Source organism: Anser anser, assembly GCF_964211835.1.
Source record: "Anser anser genome assembly, chromosome: 16".
In the NCBI taxonomy this organism is placed as follows: Eukaryota; Metazoa; Chordata; class Aves; order Anseriformes; family Anatidae; genus Anser; species Anser anser.
In genome coordinates, this window is record NC_139737.1 from 475,934 (window position 1) to 496,934 (window position 21,001).

At 59.2% G+C, this 21,001-nt stretch overlaps 2 protein-coding genes across 3 annotated transcripts; one reads left to right on the top strand and one right to left on the bottom strand.

Moving 5' to 3' along the window:
* Positions 1 to 2,148: 2,148 nt before the first annotated feature.
* Positions 2,149 to 14,431, bottom strand: PCIF1 (phosphorylated CTD interacting factor 1). Of its 2 annotated transcripts, XM_083801966.1 has the most exons (17): positions 14,274 to 14,431; positions 13,903 to 14,011; positions 11,000 to 11,138; positions 10,678 to 10,802; positions 10,087 to 10,224; positions 9,545 to 9,675; positions 9,156 to 9,310; positions 8,769 to 8,916; positions 8,484 to 8,567; positions 7,605 to 7,704; positions 7,234 to 7,396; positions 6,375 to 6,547; positions 5,789 to 5,875; positions 5,102 to 5,286; positions 4,488 to 4,581; positions 4,097 to 4,272; positions 2,149 to 3,242 (listed from the first exon to the last, which is right to left on the bottom strand). In XM_083801966.1, the coding sequence occupies exons 3-17, from the start codon at positions 11,121 to 11,123 to the stop codon at positions 2,999 to 3,001; spliced, it is 2,127 nt and encodes a 708-aa protein (XP_083658092.1). In that variant the 5' UTR covers positions 11,124 to 11,138; positions 13,903 to 14,011; positions 14,274 to 14,431; the 3' UTR covers positions 2,149 to 2,998. The 2 variants fall into 2 exon arrangements, with proteins under 2 accessions (XP_083658092.1, XP_083658093.1); XM_083801967.1 differs by lacking the exons at positions 13,903 to 14,011; positions 14,274 to 14,431 and adding an exon at positions 11,284 to 13,765.
* A 564-nt stretch (positions 14,432 to 14,995) lies between these two features.
* On the top strand, positions 14,996 to 20,652 carry PLTP (phospholipid transfer protein). Its single transcript, XM_083801968.1, has 16 exons — positions 14,996 to 16,372; positions 17,105 to 17,223; positions 17,416 to 17,515; positions 17,582 to 17,710; positions 17,813 to 17,968; positions 18,134 to 18,197; positions 18,366 to 18,429; positions 18,521 to 18,612; positions 18,744 to 18,920; positions 19,068 to 19,127; positions 19,245 to 19,409; positions 19,593 to 19,660; positions 19,742 to 19,784; positions 19,991 to 20,054; positions 20,135 to 20,211; positions 20,321 to 20,652. Exons 1-16 carry the CDS (start codon positions 16,002 to 16,004, stop codon positions 20,450 to 20,452), a joined length of 1,881 nt encoding a protein of 626 aa, XP_083658094.1. The 5' UTR covers positions 14,996 to 16,001; the 3' UTR covers positions 20,453 to 20,652.
* Positions 20,653 to 21,001: the final 349 nt, after the last annotated feature.

The following is a 21,001-nucleotide window of genomic DNA, read 5'->3' on the forward strand; positions in this document are numbered from 1 at the left end:
GGCAGCTGCGGGAGGCCAGAGGTGCGCAGGGCAGGGCTCGCGGGTCCCTCCACTTGCTGAAGGGAAGCGTCCGAAACGAGAGAGCCCATCGGCCTAGCAGCAGTGCTCAGCCCTGACGCCCCATTTCTACCCACGCTTTTTGCTTTGTCTGGGTGAACGAGGTATTCTAGAGAGGAAGCCACACAAGGTGACATGTCACGGTCACAAGTCACGTGCATCTCCACTGTGAGAGCAGTAGGACACTGCAATTAAATACTTAGTGATGTAATTGGCCACCACCTGGGGGAGGAAGACAAAGGACTCCTCCTTCTGCACTGATGACATAGATCAAGAAGCCGCTGACGCTTTCCAGCATCAATGTGTGTCGCTGCTCACCGGCGCTTCAGGAACAGCTTGCCTTGGGTCAATATAGTGAACAAAAGGGGAAAAAAACGTGTTACAAGCTGCTTCTTTCTCGGCTGGAGTTCCCAACTGTCCCTGAGTGTCATTACAGGAGGTCAACGATCTCACTGTCGTTGAAAGCGCCCTGGTGAGCTGCGGGGATGCAAGGACTGAGCTGGGCAGTGATGCAGGGCCAGGCCTGGGCTGCCTCTGCAGCGCTGGCCCCGAGCACACTGGTGCTCAGCTGGAGGGACACGGGGCACGGTGCAGACCCCGAGTTCGTGGCACTGCCTTACCTTGGTTTTTAACAAACGGAGTGCTGTTTGATCCGTGCTGAGGCCTACCTGGGAGAAGGCAGTCCCACGGGTACAGGATTACACGACTTCCAGGCAGAGACAACTCACACCAGTACCGTTTTCCTCTGGGAGCCCAAGACCCACGTAGGGAGGACTGCTGTTTACAGCCTGTTCAAACGCAGAGAGCCTCTAGGTTTAAAGCTGTGAAAATCCCAAGCCCCAGAAAAGCTGGATCGGAGAGCGACCGCTGCCTTGAGCTGCCGGTGCCGGTCTGGCCACAGGAGCCCCCAGGCTCTGCCTGCATTTCTCCTGTGAGGGAACCAGGCTCCTTCTGCCTGCTGAGGCCGCCGAGGGAAATTAACAGCTGCTGGTTTCTTGGAGGGCTGATACAGAGAAGACGAAGCTGAACCCTTCACTGTGGCAGACAGTGAATCAAGAGGTAACAGCCAGATTGTTTTAGGAGACTCAGGCTGTCCTTAGGAAAGAAAAATCACCGACGGGCAGGGCAGCCCCGATCAGGTCACCCAGAGGCTGTGCCACCTATGTCCTCGGATGCTTTCAGCAGCCCGCTGAAACCACATCAGCCTGACCCAGTGCTGGTGGTGAACCCACGTGGGATGGCTGCACAACAAACCTCGAGGGGCCCCTTTCTACCAGATCTCACGAGCCTACAGTAGTGCGAACGGCTGATGGCGGTGATCTCTCCTGAAGAACTGCTCGTCTCTGGCCAGATATTTGTGATTTGTCTCCATTGGCTCGCTGGCTCAGGCAAGAACAATCTTTAAAACTGTCTCCATCCGGTGCCACCTCCCTCTGCTTCTGTTACCTGACTCTGCCACCTCCACCTACCTCCCCACCTCAGGCCACTGTGGGCTTCAGCTGCCTTTACTCGGGCCCTTGACTGAGCCTCTCCTCCTCTCCGTGCCATCAGTCCCCTTCTCCAAGGCCTACGGCTTCTCTACACTGCACAAGTCCTGCTGCTGTTCCTCCGGGTATACAAAGATACGAGAGGATGGCACCTCAGTTCTTTCAAGTCCATGAAAACCTGCCTCCCTTCTGCTGTGTGTGATCTGGAGCTGATCTCCGTTACGGATTTTCTGTGCCACCACAACACCCACCACAGCCCTTCCCTCATTGTGGCATTTGTTGTCTTTTAATATTTGGGCAAAGCCACCCATATTTTCATGACCAGCACATTTGTCTTGTTAGTCAATGTACCTCCTAACACTTAATGTTCTGGGCAAAATGTTACACGTCTGCCAGAGCAGTCAGTATTTTTCTAGTGTACTGTAATTGTATCAATTTGGCAGAGAGATTCAAAGTACGAGTTCCGAAATAAAAAGAAGAACCCAAAACATTTTTCTATTGTTCAACCAGAGCGAGACTGAGGCAAGGGCAGGGGCTGACCACAGACCCACGGCTGACAGACGAGGAAAGTCACTGACACACGAGGAAAGGCACTGACACGGGGCAGAGCTGTATGCTGGTTTTTAATGTTCCTAAGAACTAGGAAACGGAAATCAAAAATAGACTTTGCTCTTCTTGATAAAAGTAATAAAATGGTTAGCGGTGTTAAATTAATCCTTACAAAACAAAACCCAAGGAGGTTAAATACAGCCCGGAGGCTCCGCATAAAAACCACAACGACTACAAAACAGCTGCAAAGACGTCTTTACACACCAAAGAACTCCTCTCCTCCGCTCCTCTCCTATACGGGAACACAGCGTCGGCGAACACGGGACTCACACATGTGGAAAAGAAACGCGGGTGCGATGGGAGCAGCCCTGCGAGGAGCACGGGCGCCACGGACAGAACTATTTACACTATGGACACGGAGCTGTGCTGGTGCCAGTCCGGCCGCGGGAGCCCCCGCGCTCTGCCCGCGCTCCTCCTGCCCGCGCCGGGCTGTGGCCGGCTGCCGGGGCCCCTCCAGGCGCGGCGCCACGCGCCGAGCGCTCGCCACGGCCGTCCCTCCGGCCGCCCCTCGTCCGTCCTTCCGCCCGTGCGCGCGTCCCAGCTCCGGCTGCCCCTTCGTCCGTGCTCGGGCGGCGAAGGGGCCGCCCGCTCCTCCTGCCGCCCACGCGTGGCTCCCTCGCCCTGCGGCGTGGCTGCAGCCCAGCTCCTCTCCCGGCCGGGGGCCGGGCGCTCCGCGGCGCTGCCGGGCGCGGGCAGCGTGCAGTTCGCAGGGGAAGGCGGGTGCCGTGGAGCTGCTGGGCAAGAGTCCCCCGGGCCGGTGCTGCGCAGCCAGCAGTCTCTCCGCCTGCCCTGGCGAGCCTCCTCGGGGCCGCCGGCGCCTCCCTGCTGCCTCTCACCTCTGCACCTCAGTTGGCATTAGTCTCCCGGCTGCTGCTTTGCTCGCGGCCCAGCTCCCGCTCCTTGTCTGCGGAGGAGGACGAGGAGGACGAGGAGGACGAGGACGAGGAGCTGAGGGTCCGGCCCGAATGCTTGTAGGCCGCAACGAGCTCCTGCAGCCGTTCCGGCGTGGGCTCCCACTTGGCAAAGCCCGCGCTGTTCTGCAGGAAGAGGACGGCGGTGTTGTGCACGGCCTTGTAGTACATCTCCTCTCTGTGAGAAAAGACAACAGGCGCTCAGCATCTCTCGCTGGCCCACCTGGCAAGAAGTCACACAACTACAGGGGAACACTCTTCCTAGCACCTGCCTCTCCTCTTCCTCTGTGTAGTTTTTAGGACAACTTTTCCTCCCTGTCCTTCACTGTTATGAGACAAAGAGGAAGCAGACTGCAGTGAAGGCAGAGGCTCACCAAGTTTCAGAGGAGAGGCACTGAGCCAAGCAGCTCCTTGGCCCGCATGTGCACCAGGACACTGCTGTCCCTGAAACACTCAGTGAGATAATGAACCTCTCAGCAATCCTAACCAGACACAGAAAACTTAGCATTTAAGTACTCGTTGCTTAAACAAGCTGTGTCTTGAACTTGTTGCTTAAGCAGCAGACCAAGGGCCGGCTTGCCCCACTGAGGACCAAGATCCTGACTGCTCCTTCTGCTTCCTTCGGAGCGATGCTGAACTACCGAGGCACTACGGCGTTTGGTAGCCCAGGAAATCCTACTCGGCTGCGGCTCACCGGAGTGGGGAGTTGGTAGAGGGACACAGGTGATCACCACAGCACCGCAGGGGATGAACCATTCAGACTGGACTTGTACCGAAGGAATACCTCACTCACAAGTTTTTTAGTTAGTGAAACACCTCAGCAGTCATCAAATGAGTGTGAAAATCCACAACACTCTGGATTCCACAACACCTCTCTTTAAAATCCAGGATGATTACGCATTGCATTTTTCCTTGCCTTTTCCCTACTTTCCATTGATTTCCACTTGGGATAGGATGTTCCTGTCACACGGCTCTCCTAAGAGGCTGCTCATCAGAAACGCATTCCCAGAAGGACCCCAGAGAAAAGCCTACTTTTTGCAGACGTGCTGAGACCCGCTGCGGTATTCGTGATCGAAGGCTGACAGGATGAGCTGGTGCCGCTTGAACTTGCTCTGCTCCATGCGGGTCAGGGCTGGTGTAGGAGGGTCCCTCCACTCAGGGATGAAGACAATGAAGGAGAGGGGCTCACTGGAGCTCTCCAGCAATTTCTAGTCCAACAAGAAAACAATCTTAGCCCCAGTTAAGCAAAGACATGCCTAATGACTTCTACAAGAAAGAAACATTTCTGCTTCCAGAGCAGTACAGCAGCAGTCACAACCCTTTGCCTTCTGAGTAACAGCCCTGTTATGAGGGTACAGGAGCAGTGGGGAGCAGAGCACTGCACAGCTCCATTCAGAATAACAACACGGGTGAGTGAACATACCTCAAAGTGAGAGACCATGGCATCCATCAGCTCCTCGCAGAATGGAGGATTTGCCTCAAAAGACCCACTTATAGGGAAGAAATCCAGGCACGGGCTAGAGGAAAAAGGCGAAGATCCCTGTCAGAGAGGCTAGAATTCTAATTTTCATACCTTCAAAAGCAGCCATTTCCTCAGAAACGACACTCATGCTCTCAGAAGGCCTGAATTCCCAGCAGCATGAGGCCTGCCACTTCTGAATAACAGAACCGTCACTGGGGACGTAGCCCATCTGCAGTCGCTGAGGGCTGACTGCGGATCCAAGCTGACTGCTTCAGGGCTCAGTTCTCCCTTTCACCAGAACAAGGGCAAGCGCTGCCAGACTCACAAAGCGCACCGTGTCGGGACCAGACACCTCTAACCAGACCAGCGGCACACTCCTGGTTGCCCCACGGGCAATCCAGGTCCACTCGTTGCCTTTCCGCAGGCCCAAAGCACACATCCTTCTGCGCAGGCACCACACAACCAGCTACTGCCACGAGCTCCCGGAGCCGTCAGCCTGTCCGGAACCCTCGCACCGCACACACGCACGCACCCACACAGACACACGGCAAAGGGCACTGTAACATAAGACTCACCCCCTGGATCCAAAATACCCGTCTGTATCCAAGAAGGCCGAACAGTACTGTTTAAAATAGCAATTCAGAGGCGAGGCAAAGCATTCAAAACTCACTCCAAAGAGCTTGTGGAGGGCTTCAAAGACGTGCACGGGCAGTGCCCCCTGCAGGCCAGTTCCTTCATACAGGCCCACACCAAACATCATCTGAGGAGAGCAAATCCCGGTGAGAAGTGCCTGCACTTGCTGTTCCTTCTGTTCCCTTCACTGAACACAGACCAAGGGCCACATGTCCATGCACCCACTCCTCTAGGTATGCAGGGCCTCCTCATCCTTTCTCAAATTCGTGCAGGTCCCCTGCATGTACCCAAGAATGCTCTTTAGATACTTTCTCTAACTCAGGCCCCACAAAGCAAGTGTCAGTTTTTACACAGACTCCCCACGAACCTTCAGTTAGTCCTCACGGCGATGCCATGAACTACTGAAGGTTTTTGTAACAATTTATCTTCATCCCCACCAAGGTCTTCCCTCAAGATCACAACTGCTCCCCAGACTACACTCCTACCTCACAACAACGGGAGCAGACAACAGCCCCCACGTAAGCCTTGTTTTGTACCCGGCTCCCAGAGTCGTGGACCTCCCAGAATAACGACAGCAAGTCCCCACTATTACTAGGGCTTTTTGACGCACAACTGTGATGAGACAGTACCTGGTATCGACGGAGAAGGCACCAAACCCTGGGCAGAAACTTTTCAAAGCCAGAGTCATCAATGCAACTGTACCGATAGAGAAGCCACTGGAAGAGAAAGCCCAGCCGTTAAAAACCAACAGCACCGCAAAGGTAGGACAGCCAGCACACGAACACGTCACGGCACGAGGAGAGACAGCGATGTACAAAGGAGCAGGTGGGGCTCTGCACGAAGGTTTTTCAGCACATCTGCTTTTACCATGGGAACGAACCGCAAGCTATTTACTAGCATGCATGAATGCAACACATCAGCAAGTGTCTCTCAGCACGGGCAGCCTTGTTGTGAGAACCATTCTTGCAACACAGCATGAACCCAAAGCACACACGCAACGCCTTTTAAGTACTCCCAGCAGAAGGCTGACCCTGACTAAGCAGAAGGAAGCTGTGCTCATGTCTGCTACTACCAGGGCAGTATCAGGCAGCCCCCACCAGGTCAGCACTCTGTCCTGCCACACAGTCCCTCCGCTCAGAGGAAAAGGAGAAACGGAAGCTCTCGGCAAAGAGCAACTTGCAACGACAGTCGCACAGGCCTGCAGCCAGCCCTTACCAGCTTGCTGAAGTAGTTGCGGCTCACTTTCACCATTTCCCCCTTGTACCGCACACATGCCACATTGTTTTCCATGTGCATTTCCACACTGGGGAGTGGTGGGGAGGGGATGGCCAGTCGCACTGGGTAACAGTACACAAGCCTGTCCTGGACTTCAGGAGCTTCTATCTCAGCTACAGAGAATAAAGATCAAGGCAGTCCATTAGAATCCAAGGACATCCGGAACAGATCTTCCTTCCACCTCAAAACACGCAGTGACAGAAGTAAAGCTAAAAGAGCAGAGTGGTCCCCCCCCGAACACAGTGGTGGCCCTTCACACACATCATGCAGGCAGCCACCTAAGATCAGAGCTGATTCCCAAAATTAATCCTATCACACGCTGCCGGAGCACAGAGGATCCATTTCACAGTATTTCTCCACCTGTAACACAGGAGACCTGCAGACTGTACACAACCATACCAGCATCGTAAGGCACGTTCTGGATGAGTAAAACAGTTTCCTTGTCGTTATTGTTATTTCGGTTTGCCCCAAACTCATTCTAAAAACCAGTAAACATTCCCAGGCTGTCAAGTGCAGGAGGCAAAGGAGCCTTTCTGCCACCTTGTGGTTAACTATTTTGGACAGCAACTTAGCCTTAGCTTTGGCAGAGAAAAAAAGAGCTCACAGGAAAGTTCAGCTAGAAGGAATCACAATCAGGTGGGAAGACAGGCAGCAAGAACAAGCAGCAAAAGGCAGACACTGGGATCTGGAGGGAGCATGTCTGAGGAGAGCTAAGACTCAAAGGCAAAAGGGAGGGTTAAAGAATGGTAGTGATGAAGGAAGCAAGGACCAAGGAGTAAGAAAAAGGTTTACTGTGTACCAGATATATTGTTCTCTTTGAGGATGGCAAGATGCTTCTCCCGGATGCGCTTGACGTATTCAAGGGATATGTAGTAAATCTTACTGCAGATGCCTTCAACAGAGTCCTTTGCTGCAGCAGACACATGGGGCCCACACTGCTTGCGTAAGTGCTCCAGTCGGTCCTGCATAATCAGAAGAGTCCCTTGCACAACGCACCACCTCACGCACCACCTCACTCTCCGGAGGTATGCAGATCTCCATGCCTTTGCCACTTCCACTTCACAAATCAGAGGAAAGCAATCGCAGCCTTCTCAAGCACCTTTGTCTGGCCCTGAACGCCCCATCTGTCCCTAGGCTCGCTGCGCGCAGCTGCACAGGAGGGACACTGACCATGTAATCCTCCTTGGAAGCAGAATGGTCCCGTCGCAGCCAGCTGAAGGTGTCCTCCACATTCCATTTCACCACTTTCCTGCTGTCTGGTGATGCACTCCTGCACAAAACAGACAAGTGAAATTTAACCCAGAGGTGCGTGGCAATATATCCACGCTACCACAACAGTGTTTCATCAGCGGGGGAACACAGCTGCTGACACGTCCTCAGGGCCCTAGCTCCTCACTCCCCTCCAGGCCTCCCACAGAAAGTTCTTCCAGACATCTGACTACAGACTGCCACGCTCCTGCCAGGACACAGTGCAGCTAGCTGTCTGCTGTCCTCTCTGTGACGGGAAAGGCAGATAACGGATTTATCTACGAGAGAAATGGCCCATTTTCATCCTGCCTCTCATTTCCAAATGCAGCCACTGTCAAGAGCTTGCGACTTCAATAAAACTACCCTGTTAACAAGCTTTGGTTTTTCCCCACTAGGCTATCTTCCTCAATTCTGTCCTGTGGCAGGACTCTTCAGAAAAATTATACGTGGTGTAATAAAATAGCAGGCTAAGTTTGTTTCTCTTTACTATCAGTAAGGCCCAAGTACTCTTGTATTATCTCAGGAATAAATGACAGAAGGCATTCCATATTTAGTGTTACACAGATTCTTGCTCATCTCTGCAAACATTCACAGCTTCCCAACATCTGATTTCACGATAACATCACTAGCAAAAGATGGCTCCAGCACTACCGTTTTTCTTCCATGTGTTCTTAACCTTGCTTTTCCCCTGTAAGATAACGACCTATCCAGAATAAGGCGGGACGCTGTAGCTCCTCCTACAAGTTCCTATAAACTTTTTCTCATCTCTGAAAGTGACAGCGCTGCAAGAGGAACCCCCACCTGGATTCAATAAGCCGTTTTGCAGCCTCAGCATACTTGAAGAGCAGTCTCTTGGCTTCTTCCCGGAACTTGATTCTGGATAGCCTGAGGCAAGCATAAATTCACACGCATCAGTTTCACAGCTGCCATGAAGGCCAGATCCAGTTCCCAAACTTTATATAAACGGCACCTTAACCACTTCATCAGTGAAAGTGAAATATGAAAGCAGAAAACCGCAGCAGGTAAATCACTGGACTAGCCCAAGAAAAGAACAACCCAGAAAGTTGTCCTGTCTTTCAACAGTACCTGATGGGAATGTCATTCATGATTTCTCTGAACATGGAAGGAGACACTACTGGCTCGCAGTCACTCGGTAAAAGAGGGTCTGTGCCTTTATCAACCACCTTCCTCTCCAACATCCAGCGGTTAAAAGACTCCCTTGGGGGGTCAATCCCTGGAGAAGCACAGAAAAAGGGTCAAATCAATACGATAAAGAGATGCCCAGAAGCTCTGACAAGAATCAACACTGGAGGTCAGCTTAATAAGTTTACAACCTTAAAACAATGTCAAAGAGAATAAAACCATCGCAAAAAGAGGAAACCACAGGAAAGAGACAGATGTGAACCAGACGGAAGAACACCAAGGTACTGCAGGATTGCGAAGACAAAGAAGGGGAGCGCAACAGGAACTTACCTTCTCGCTGCTGGCAGAGCTCACGATAGTGTTGCCGCAGCTTGAGAATGAGCTGGGATCGAAGCAGCTCCACCTCGGGGTGTGGAGAGAGCACTTCAGATGGTGCCCTCTGCTTAATCACTGCATTTGTCTGAATATCCAGGTCCCAGTATACTCTATGGCAGGAAAAAAAACGTCAACCTGATGGTCAGATCACTGGCTAATTATCAAATATTACTTCTAAAGATGCTTCCTGGGGCAGTTTTACCAACCAGGAAATCAAACTATCAAGATTCCTTGCAAAGACACGGGAGAATGTCACGTCCCTCAGGTTCTTCTTCAAAGGCATTTAGAAAATCAGCCACCTCTAACCTACTACCAAGAACAGAAGACAAATGGATATAACTCACTCAGTTGGTCGTAGAAGAGCCGCCTGCTGTTTATCTTCAGGTGAAACGCACCATGCCTTCAAAACAGAGGTTCCTGGAATACTGGGAGAGATGGGGACTGGCTGAGCGGCTGGGTTCCCCGGAACATCCACCTGGGCACGTAGAAGATGAATTACTGCCCCACAGAGAAAGGTAAAAGGGAAGCATCCCAGCATACCTAACGACACATCTCAGGATACCCAGTGGATTGCTAGAGCATGTTCTGCCTGCACTTAGCATAAGTTAATACGGACATACAAGCTAACAGGTTATGACTGAGAAACATGGTATCTCTCAACTCCCACACTCCATCTCAGGCTGTAAGAGAAATGGCAAATGAGCCGGACCTGAGTCTGCTTCCACTTTTGTAATTCTGTAATTCTGGAGCGTGAACTGTTACAGGTTGGGTTATACTACAGTGGCCTGATCTTGCGCAGTTCAGAAAAACAGCTGCAAGTTCCAGACCCTCTAGGTTTCAGTTTGAACGACATCCTTAAGCATTCATCTCACAACACCAGACCCACCTTGGACTTTTTCATACTGTTGCCACTCGGGGGAACCTCCTCAGAGAATCTCCTCTTCCTTTGCCTGCTGTCCACGGAGGTCTCTACCATTCCACCTTCCAGTGGCATAGGAGCCGCATTCAATCCCAGAGGGTCTGACTAAGAGTGTGCAAACAACAACAGTACTTATGAGTTCACCAGCTGCCACCGCAGAGTACCAAAGGCAATAAAACTTCTTAACTTCCCTTGCCACTGCCACCAGCTCCCAAGTGGACAGAAATAAGGATACTAATACACCTGCAAAAAGCTGAAAAATTCTCTTCTACACTTGTGTCTGTATGGTTTATTTGGTTTGGTTTTTAGTTCAAGACTTAGATCAGTAAAATTCTACGCAAGTCTCCCAGGTTGAGTATTCTCTGAGCAGTGTACTACGCCTGCAACAGCACTATCAGAGCAGGCACCTGAATGAGGAATGTTTTGTCAGAACCAAGCCAGACGCTGGACTTGGAGAAGAGCTCTGAAGGTAAAGAGGGCCCTCCCACACAGGTAATCTCAAATCCCAGCAGAATACCGCAGTATTGGCACAACCTCTTGAGGTAAGTGGTTACTTACAATGACATCATGCTGTCCCAGAACAGGCATTTCCCACAGAGACTGGTTGGTGAAGCGGTTGAAGTAGTAAGGGCGATTCTCCCGTTTGCTCCAGCACTTCTCCCAGCCAGCCTGCACCAGCTCATCTGAGAGGACAGGAGGAGTCAGGACAAGACCAGTGCTGAAGAGCAGCCCTACTCCTCACGTCCCCATTACTATCACAGCACGCTCTGAAACACGCAGCGCTCCCAACTCTCTTGGCAGCCCCGTTCCACCTTCCCTCCCCTGCTACCCAGGCCCTTCAGAACTCCATGCCCGGCCTTGTCAGGAGCACAACCAGTACCTGGGAGGTCCTGCACCAGTCGCATCGGTTTGGGGGAGCTGGGCTGGTTCTGGTTGGAAGTGCCAGGTGAGTGACTCATTAGAGATGCTTCCTCCGCAGGGCTTCCGTGATTCTCATTGGCCATTTCTCAGCAACCACACTAGAACAAATACACAAGAAGTCCGTGTTACAGCAGGAAGGATCCCAGATTCACTTGGCCCACTCAGCTGTAACAGCTTAAGTTCATTCTCGCAATAAAACATGACTCGAACCAGTACAAACAACAGTTAAGTCCTGAGAAATACCTGCTCCACGAGGTACAGCTCGCTGTAAGGAATGCTGAGCTTTGAACGCTAAGGAAGCTCTTACGGACAGCACTGAAAATTCTCCTCTTCCAGCTAGATCTCTCCTAGACGTGCAGCATGTCATTTCATTCAGCAGGACTGAATGCTTAAGAAATAAAATAGACTCTTCTGTGAACATCTACCACCCTCTAACATGCCGGCAATGCTATCCATACCTGCCCCGTTATCCTTGGATAGTTAAAATCAGTTAAAAATCAATTTAAAATCAGTTAAAATCAATTTACACACACATAACTGCACGTAATTTAAACTAAAGGCATTCGTTAAAATCCTTCTGCTATATAAAACAACCCCAGTGCTTCACTAATAACAACTGTGGTGGCTCACAGAACCACAGGCTAGGAGTGAGGAGCTCCTGAGTTGTTCTCCTCCGTACCTTCCAGACCCAGACTAACTGTCAGGCCTCAGCCAGGCTATTTTAGCCTTTGGTATTTTCTCATTTGCATAACAACAGCTATACAAAATAAAGTCTGTTGAAACGGTAAAGCTTCTCTTAATCATCATTTAGCATTCCCAGCTGTAGAAGAACAGCCAGGTTTCTCCTCTCTTATTCACCCCTCTTCCCCCAGGGAAGTTTCTGAATCAGCACTGTTGAGTCAATCACCACAGATCGCTCCTCTCTGGCAACCCTAAATGCACTGGCAACAAACGGGGGAAACAAGGCGTTTTAAATAACTACTGGCTACCTTCTGTTACTCGACTCTATTCTGGCCTGTGGAGGCCACCTGCACGTCAGTCAGGGCTGCAGGAGCACAGTCTTGTACTCAGTGTGTTTTTAACGGGTCTGAATAACAGCACCAGCAGGAGGCTTCCTTGTGTTTCACCTCTTAAGTAAAACTTCTGGTTTGGTTCGTGCACTGAATTATTTTGAATTTATTCATCCTTACTCCCCATCCCATCCAAAAAAACTCCAATAGCCATTTCAGAAGTGCAGAATGTTAGGAGCTGACAACGATCAGGAATTAGCAGGGACCTGGTAGGTTGTCTATAGCACTGACAGCGAGATCAGCGTGACGCACAGCAGGGCTGAGGAACACTTGATCCTTCCAACGTCTTGGAAGATGTTTCCGTCCTTCCCTCACGGGTAAGCAAGGAAAGGTGCAGGGTACCGCAGAAACCTGGAGTGGCAGCCTCCGCTCAGAACTACGGAGATAGCCACGTCCAAGTCCACAGGCGAAAGCATCTGCTACACAGACCGTGCCAACGCAACCCCGTACGTTTAATCACCTCACTTATGGGTGTTGCACAACATTTGTTTACTGACACTTCCTCCTGAACTCCAGCCCCGCCGTGACCCCTGCAGGCACACTTCAGCTGGCTGCCACACAGGCAGCAGTTAGCCCAGCCACCTCGAGACAAGGCTCAGACCCACGTCACAGGCACTGGGTGCACGACACTTCCCCAGAGACCGAGGGTCCCAGGGCTGCACGTCGTGAGCCTCGTTGTGTGTTTCACGTGTCACAAACTTTTCAAAGCTGTGTTTAGCCCTCCTTAAAACCTATTTACACACGCAGCTGTCAATGTGTCTCGCACATCACACAGACAACACATTACAACGGATCGGTACTGATGGGGCCGGACCTCCCGGAGCGAGCCAAGCACGTATTTTAAGAAGTTACAGACAGTACCGGGTATCAAGATCTTCCTAGACTGGAGATCACACGCCATGTGCAGTGACTTGCCAGTGGTTTTCTACCACCGATAGCTCAAAACAGCTGACAGACAGGGCTTGTAGTTTTTGCCTTCTCCCATTTACGGATAAAGTAGAGGAGGGGAAGGTGATAAGAAGCTGTAACACTTTATCAACGTTGATGAGCATTAAATGCAAGCATCCTTAAGCTCTGTGTAAAGGACTAAAGCCAAGTAACAGAATCCTGACAGGAGGAGCTCTGCTTTTATGTAACTATTGTTGTGTCTTAGACAGCGAGAGGGACCCGGAGCAATCACGTTGTGGTGGTTACGGCATTGTGCTCATACACGGCAGCGAGGCATACAGTGCTTCACGGACACAGCACAGCACCGTCCCTGCCCAGAGAGCTAACAGCCTAGGAGCAGCAGCACGACCAGAGACCACAGCGAGGTGGAAGAAGACACGAGGCAGAGCTGTACAGCGAACAGGCCCGTTACTTGTATTCGCTTCAGCAAAGCAGGCTGTCACACCGGACGACGGCAGACGCAGACAAAGGCGAGCAGCAGCAGCCAGCGGGGACACGGCGACTTCTTCCCTCAGCCCAGCACCGAGGCTGCGTCGCGGGGCTGGGGACGGGGCGCTGCCGCCTGCCGCCGGCGCTTCTCCCGTCCGAGCGCCCGGCTGCCCGGGGCCGGGGCCGAGCGGCACCCGGAGCCCCCGCGAGGAGGCGGCGAGCGCACCGGGCACCGAGGGGCCGCCTCCGCCGGGCACTAGGCGCCGCTGCAGCCCCGGGGCCGCCCTCCCTTTGGCGCTGACGGGCCGGGCCCGGCGGGCAGCCGGGGGCCGAGCGGGTGCGGAGCGGCGGCGATGCCGACCCTGCGGCGCCTGTGCGGGCCGGGCGGGAGGAGCCGGGGCCGGGCGGTACTTACGGGGGCGGGCTGCCTGCCGGGACGCGGGGCCGTCGCTCCGTGCTGGCCGCTGGCGCCTCGGGGCCGCATCCTCATAGCGGGGCGTCCCGCGCCTGGCCCGCGGGGGCCGCTGCGGAGACAGGGGGCCGTTACGGAGACGGGACGGGAGGGCGGGGGAGGGGCCGCCGGGGCGCGCAGGCGCGGCGGCAGCGGCGGGAGCCCCGCGCCGGGCGGAGCGGAGCGGAGGGGCCGGGCCGGGCCGGGCGGCTGCAGCGGCCGCGCTCTAAGATGGCGGCCGCGGGCCCGCACCGCCCGCCTCGCCCGCCCCGCGCCGCCCGCCGCCCCCTGCCGCCCCCCGTCCGGCCGCGCGGCCCCGCGGGAGCGCCGCTTACCTGGGCGTGAGGCCGGGGGCTGCAGGCTCCGCGCACCGCCGCGCTTCCCGCCGCCGCCCCACCTCCGCCTCGCCCGCCCCGCCGCCGCCATCTTGCGCCGGGACCGCGGGCCGCCGCTGCGCAGGCGCGGAGCCGCCCCGCCCTCGGCACCGCGCAGGCGCCGCCGCCCCGCGCAGGCGCGCGGCGTCCCCCGCTCCTCGGCCCGACGGCACCGCGCCTGCGCGCCGCGCGGCCCGCGCTTTGGCGGGCGGGGGGGGCGCACGCGCGGTCGGGCGGCGGCCCCGCCTGCCCCGGCGCCATCTTTAGTGAGGGGCGGCGGCGCCCGCCCTGCGCTGGGCCGAGCCCGGCCGCTCCCGGGGGCGCCGCGTGGCGGTGCCGCCTCCCCGGCCCCCCCCCCCCCCCCCCTTCCCCGGGCGGGCCCCGCGGCCGCAGGGCGAGGCCCTCGAGGCTGCCTGCGGCCGGGCCGCCCCCGGCGCCGCTTCCCCCGCCCGGGCCGCGCCCGGCCCCGGGGCAGCCGCAGGCACCGGGTGGGGGAGTCCCGGGGCAGCCGCGGTGCCCCCAGCACGGACCGGGCCGTTCGCGGCCAGCCCCGCGCCCAGGGGGGCCGGGGGGGGGGCGGTGCCGCCTCAGGGCGTGCTGGGCCCTGCCCCGAGCGGGCAGCGGCCGCGTGCGGGCACAGCCGGGGGGGCCCCGCCCGCCGCCCCCGCCCGGCCGCAGCCTGAGGCGCTCCGAGGCCCCCCCGCACGGGGTGCGGCCCCCTCCGGGGGCTCTGAGCAGGGCCCCGCGGGGCTCAGCCCGCCCGGGAGCGGGCACCAGGAGCGGCCCCCCCACACCCCGTGGAAGCACCGTGCTCCCAGCCCCGAGGCCCCTTCGTGCCCTTTGGCTCCCAGCCGCCCCCCGCCGCCCGGGTCCCCGGGGGCTTTTCCTCCCTGTGGGCCGTGACCCGGCCTGCTCGCGCCCCGCACGAGTCCTGCCCTCTGCACCGGGAGCACCGGGGTCAGTTTAAGCAGTTAATGCTGGCGAAGCAGTTCTGGGGGGATAAGTGCTGTGTAAGCACCAAGGCTCCCTCCTTGCAGAACACGAGCCCCACGCAGCCCGGCTGTGCATGGCGCAGATAATCGCCCCGACCGCAAAGCGCTGGCTCAGGCTGACTCCTCTCTGCAGGAGCCTGGAGAAGGGGGAAAGGGGGGACGCGGGCGGGTTTGTCCAGGGCTCCAGGAACAGAAAGCCCAAAGCCTCCTCAAAGCCTCGTTCTTTGTAACCAAACGGGGCTCGCAGCAAAACGCGTTTGTGCCTCGCCTCCCTTGGGCCGAGAGGTGCTGCTGCGTCCCAGCCCTCCCGGCTGTCCCCACCCCAGTGACAGGCGCTCGCTGGGTCAGGAGGGGAGCGTGGGCATTGCTGGGCCCCTCCGCGCCCCCCAGGCAGCCAGGAGCAAGCCCTGGAGAGCCCAGGCTGTGTCCTGGGAGCGGCCCTGAGGCTCTGGCAGCTGTTGCAGCTTCCCCGCCGGGGCTCCCGTCACGGACGGGCTCAGAGCAGCGTCCCCCAGCCCGGGGCCGAGGGACCTGCATCGCCCTGCGGCCCGGTGCGGAGCCCGTGGGGCAGCGTTGGGGCTGGCGGGGAGCCTGGCACCTGCGGGGCTGGGGGCGGCGCTGCCCCAAAGTGCCCCAGCCAGGCCCCACGTGCGAGGTTTGCCCCATGCAGGGCTGAGCGGTGCCGGGACGCCTGGCGATGCTGAGGGACGTGGTGGTGGCTGCCCGTGCGGGTCGGGGGGCACGTTATGGGGTGCTGCCGGGCGCTGTGTGCGTGGTGGGGAGCGGGGCCCGGCGCTCAGCCCGCGGCCGGGGTGTCCGAGCAGCCCGCTGTCTGCCGGTGCTGGCAGGCAGCCGGGGACCTGCGCTGCGGGGCCGGCATCCTCCCGTCCCGCTGTGTCTCCTCCCAGCTGCGGGCCCACAAGGGGTGGCGGCTGGTGGGCTATATAAAGGCAGGGGAACCTCAGCCAGCTCAAAAGAAACTCCTGGAGCTACTGGTGTTCTCCCTCCCTCCCTCCCTTCACGTGATTCAGCTTCCCCACACCAGGGAAGCCGAGGACAAGTCATACTGTAAGTACCCAAACTGAGCTGGCGTTGTGTCGGCGGGCCCCCCCCGGCCGTGCGTGGCCCTCGGGGAAGGATGGAGGCTCTGGACCCCGAGCAGGAGGGGGCCCGTCCTCCTCTCCCTTGCAGAGAACCGGGCAAAAACGCTGTGGGGAAACCCTGGACGGTCCCGCAGTCCTGCAGGCAGCTCTGCCTGTCGCTGCTGGACGGGGAGGCTCCAGCCCCCGGCCCGGCCCGGCACCCACGGGGCCGTGGGCGGCAGCACATCTCCGTGGGGGGGCGGCCAGGGTCTGCCCCGTGGCTGCGGGGGAGGCCCCACGGGAGGGCTCCCTTCCCCGCGCCGTGCTGGGCTCCCCGCTGCCGCACCACGCGCAGGGCTCGCGCCTCGCCGTGCGGTTCGGGGAGCTGGGCAGGGTGGGACACTGCCGGCACCGCAGGAGCCGGCTGGAGCGCACCCTGGGGGCGTGAGCCCGTGGGCCCACGGGGTCTGCCGGGGGCTTCTGTGCAGCACCCTGGGGAGGGGGCTGCTGGCCCACAGGCACTCAGGAGATGGGGACCTGGGCGGCGTCGGGGTTTCGGGGCGCGGGGTGCAGCAGAGCCCCGGGGTGGTCCTAGGGTCCGGGCTGCCCCCGCACCGCGGGCAGGGCGGGCAGCGGCCGCATCCCTCCCAGGGGGGTCGGTTCCCCCCACGGGTGCCCCACCGGGCCGGCCCGCGCTGCCCCCGCGCTCTGCCTCCAGGTGCGAGATGGCTGCCGGCAGCCGCCTCCTCCTCCTGCTGCTGCTGCCCTGCCTGGCCACGGCCTCGCTTAGCCCGCCCGGCTGCAGGATCCGGATTACCTCCAAGGGGCTGGACCTGGGTAAGGGGCCGGCCGGGACCCCGCTCCTGGGGCCTGGGTAAGAGGCAGGTCGCGGCGCTGCTCGCGGGGCCCAGCCTGCGCCGCCCCCGTGGGGGGCAGTGGGAGAGGAGCCGAGGCACGGCCGGGTGGGCGACGCTGGCGGAGCACGGCGCAGCCTGCCTGTGGCCAGCCCGGGCTCGCTCTGCGTTGCAGTGAAGCAGGAGGGGCTGCGCTTCGTGGAGCAGGAGCTGGAGAACATCACGGTGTCGGACCTGCACGGCAAGGAGGGGCAGTTCCACTACAACATCAGCCAGTGAGTGCCGCCCTCGCCCCCCGCGCGGCGACCCCCGGCTCGGCCTCACCGTCCCCTCCCCGGCAGGGTGAAGGTGGTGGACCTGCAGCTGCCCTTCTCCGACCTGCACTTCCAGCCGCAGCAGCACCTCGCCTTCAACATCAACAACGCCTCCATCAGCCTGCGCTTCCGCCGCCAGCTGCTCTACTGGTTCTTGTGAGTTCCCCCGCTCCTGCCCGCCGGGGTGCCACGGGCACCTTGCTGCCCCGGAGCTGCTCGGAGCTGCGTGCTCCTCCCGTCTGTTCCCCTTGCTTCCAGTTACGACATCGGGTCCATCAATGCTTCTGCCGATGGCGTCCACATCCACACGGTGCTGCAGCTGGCCAAGGACGAGGTCGGGCGCCTCAAGATCTCCAACATCTCGTGCAATGCCTCCATTGCCAGAATGCACGCAGGCTTCTCTGGCACGCTCAGGTACACCCGACCCCGCCGTGGCAGCCGCGTCCCTCTGCCAGGCTGGCTCTGCCCGCGCCCAGCTCGCCCCGTGCCAGCCCAGCGCGCCCAGGCTGTGCTGCCTTTGAGGCACAAGGGGTGGAGGGACAGGGCTGGAGGCTGCTGCAGAGCTGTTCTGTCCTGCAGGAAGGTCTACGAGTTCCTGAGCACCTTCATTGTCACAGGGATGCGCTTCCTCGTCAGCCAGCAGGTAGGGCTGCGAGCGGGGACGGGGCATGGAGGCGATGCGGGGCCTCCCCCGGCCCCGCAGCAGGAGGGGCTGTCCCCAGGGAAGGTGGAGGAGGGCCCCGGGTCCCCAGCCAGAGCAGGGGTAGCCCCACTGCCGTGATTCCCCTCACCCCAGCCACATCCCTTTCAGATCTGCCCGTCCCTGGAGCACGCCAGCCTGGTGCTGCTGAACTCCCTGCTGGACACGGTGCCAGGTGAGCGTTGTTCTGCGGGACAGGACCGAGCTGAGCACAGGACCGCAGGGCGTCCTGCGGGCTTCGTCACGGCAGCACCTCTTCCTGGCAGTGAGGAACTACGTGGATGATCACATTGGGATCGACTACTCCCTCCTGCGGGATCCATCTGTCTCCCCAGACACCCTTGACCTAGACTTCAAGGTGCACACCGCATCCTGCCCTGCCTCCCCCTGCTTCCCTCGGAGCCGCCCCGCGCCAGCGCGCGCACCGGGCAGCACGGCGCAGGGCAGGCTGCGCTACAGCTGCAGAAACATCTGCTGCTCGCGGCCCAGGGCATGTTCTTCTACCGTGCGAGGGAGAGCCAGGAACTGGAGAACCACGCGGTGGAGCCGGTGATCAAGGAGACCGAGCGCATGGTCTACGTCGCCTTCTCCGAGTACTTCTTTGACTCAGCCATGCACGCGTACTTCCAGGCGGGCGTGCTGGCCATAGAGCTCGAGGGGGAGAAGGTAAGCAGCGCGGGTCGCCCGCCGGGCATGGGCAGGGGCTGGGGGAGAGGGAGGCAGCCAGGGGGAGGCAGGAGGTGCTGCCCGGGGAGCAGCTCTGCTGGGGCAGCAGTAACGGCTCTCATCCACAGAGGTTTCTCCTCCCTGCAGGTGCCCAAGGACCTGGAGGTTTTGCTGAGAGCCACCTTCTTTGGGACCATCTTCATGCTGGTGAGAGGAGCTTGCCCCTGGGGCGGGCGAGGCACCCGGGGGCCCTGGGTACGTGTGGGGACACAGCTGTGCCCGGGCTGGCTGTGCCCGGGGCTGGCTCACCCGCTGCCTCCCCAGAGCCCCGCCGTGGTGGATGCGCCCCTGCGCCTGGTGCTTCAGGTGTCGGCTCCCCCCCGCTGCGTGATCAAACCCTCGGGCACCTCCGTCTCCGTCTCTGCCTTCCTCAACATCTCGCTGGTGCCCGCGGGCCGCCCCCCAGTGCAGCTCTCCAGCATGGCCATGGTGAGCGCTGCGCCCCCAGCACAGCCCCCAGCACGCAGGGCAGGAGCACACACCCCCCCCCGGGGGAAGGCTGCAGTGTCCCAAAGCAAAGGGACAGCGGGGCCCGGGGGGCAAGAGCAGCGCCCAGCCTGGCCAGCTGCCTGCCCGCAGCGCAGCAGGGCTCCCACAGGTCTCTGTCCCTAGGAAACGAAGCTGAGCGCCAAGGTGTTCCTGCAGGGGAAGGCGCTGCGCGTGCAGCTGGACCTGCGGCGGTAGGGCCCGCGCTGGGGTCCCGCGGGGGTGCAGGGACGAGCCCCCTCTGCCCCGGCTCACGGCAGCTTTCCCTCCCGCAGGTTTCGCATCTACTCCAAGCAGTCAGCGCTGGAATCGCTGGCGGTGAGCAGACCTGGTGCCAGCCCGGGGGGGTCCAACCTCCCTGAGCAGCCCCCAGCCGCAGCAGGGAGCAGCTGGGGGGGAAGGGGGTGAAGCCCGGGCCCCCCCCTTCCAGCCCAGCCCTTGGGAAGCCCAGGCACAGCCCGCCCTGCCAGGCAGCTCTGCCCCCCCCCCCCCCCCGGGTGCTCACCCTCCCTCCTCTCCCCCAGCTGTTCTCACTGCAGGCCCCGCTGAAAACCCTGCTGCAGCTGACGATCATGCCCATCATTAACGGTGAGCATCCCCCCGCCTGCACGCAGCTGGGCTGGGGCAGGGGCACTCTGCTCTCTGCTTACTGCATCTCCTCCCCACAGAGAGAACGAGAAAAGGGGTGCAGATCCCGCTGCCGGAAGGCATGGACTTCACCAGGGAGGTGGTCACCAACCACGCGGTGCGTGAGCACGGTGGGGACAGCCCGGGCCCCTGCAGCAGGCACCGGGACCGTGCCCGGCAGGGTGCAGGCACGGCCAGCCCCGGGCTGACACGCTTTCCCTTTGCAGGGATTCCTCACGGTGGGGGCTGATCTCCACTTCCAGAAGGGGCTGCGGGAAGTGATTGAGAAATACCACGCCGTCCCCGCAGCCCCCACCTCACCGCCCGCAGTGCCCAGCGCAGATCCCCGCCAGCTGTAGCTCCCACTCGCTCCTTCACCCTGGACAGAGGGCAGATCCCGGGCTGGACCCGTAGGCTGTAGGTAGGAAGCAGCATCCCCAGCACCACTAGAGCATCCCGCAGGGCTTCTGCGCCCTGGTGGGTGGCAGCAAGGCGGAGACAGCTGCTCTGGGAACCCCTGCTGCACCCTTGTCATTACACTAATAAACCACTCGACGCCAACCCGCGCTGCCTCGTTGCTTGGAGGATGAGCCCACCGCAGACCGCACGGCTGCCAGCCCTTGGGGAGAGCGGAGGGACAGCCAGCACTGCTCCCCCAGGCGCCTGGGAGGCAACGCAGCTGAGAACAGGGGCAGGGGGGCCTGGAGCAACTTGTTCCTTGCTCCTGGGGCTGGCTGAGTTGTGGGAAGCCCCAGTGCGCCCTGCAGGAGGAGGCGGCGCAGCCCACAGGCCCCGGGCCCCTGCAGGGCGCAGCAGCACTCGTGTCTGCTGGCTGCTGGGCGAGGAGCCTGAGAAAGCAAAAGAAAGCAAAGCAAAGGGTAGCGGAGAGGTGGGAGCAGCTGGTTAAT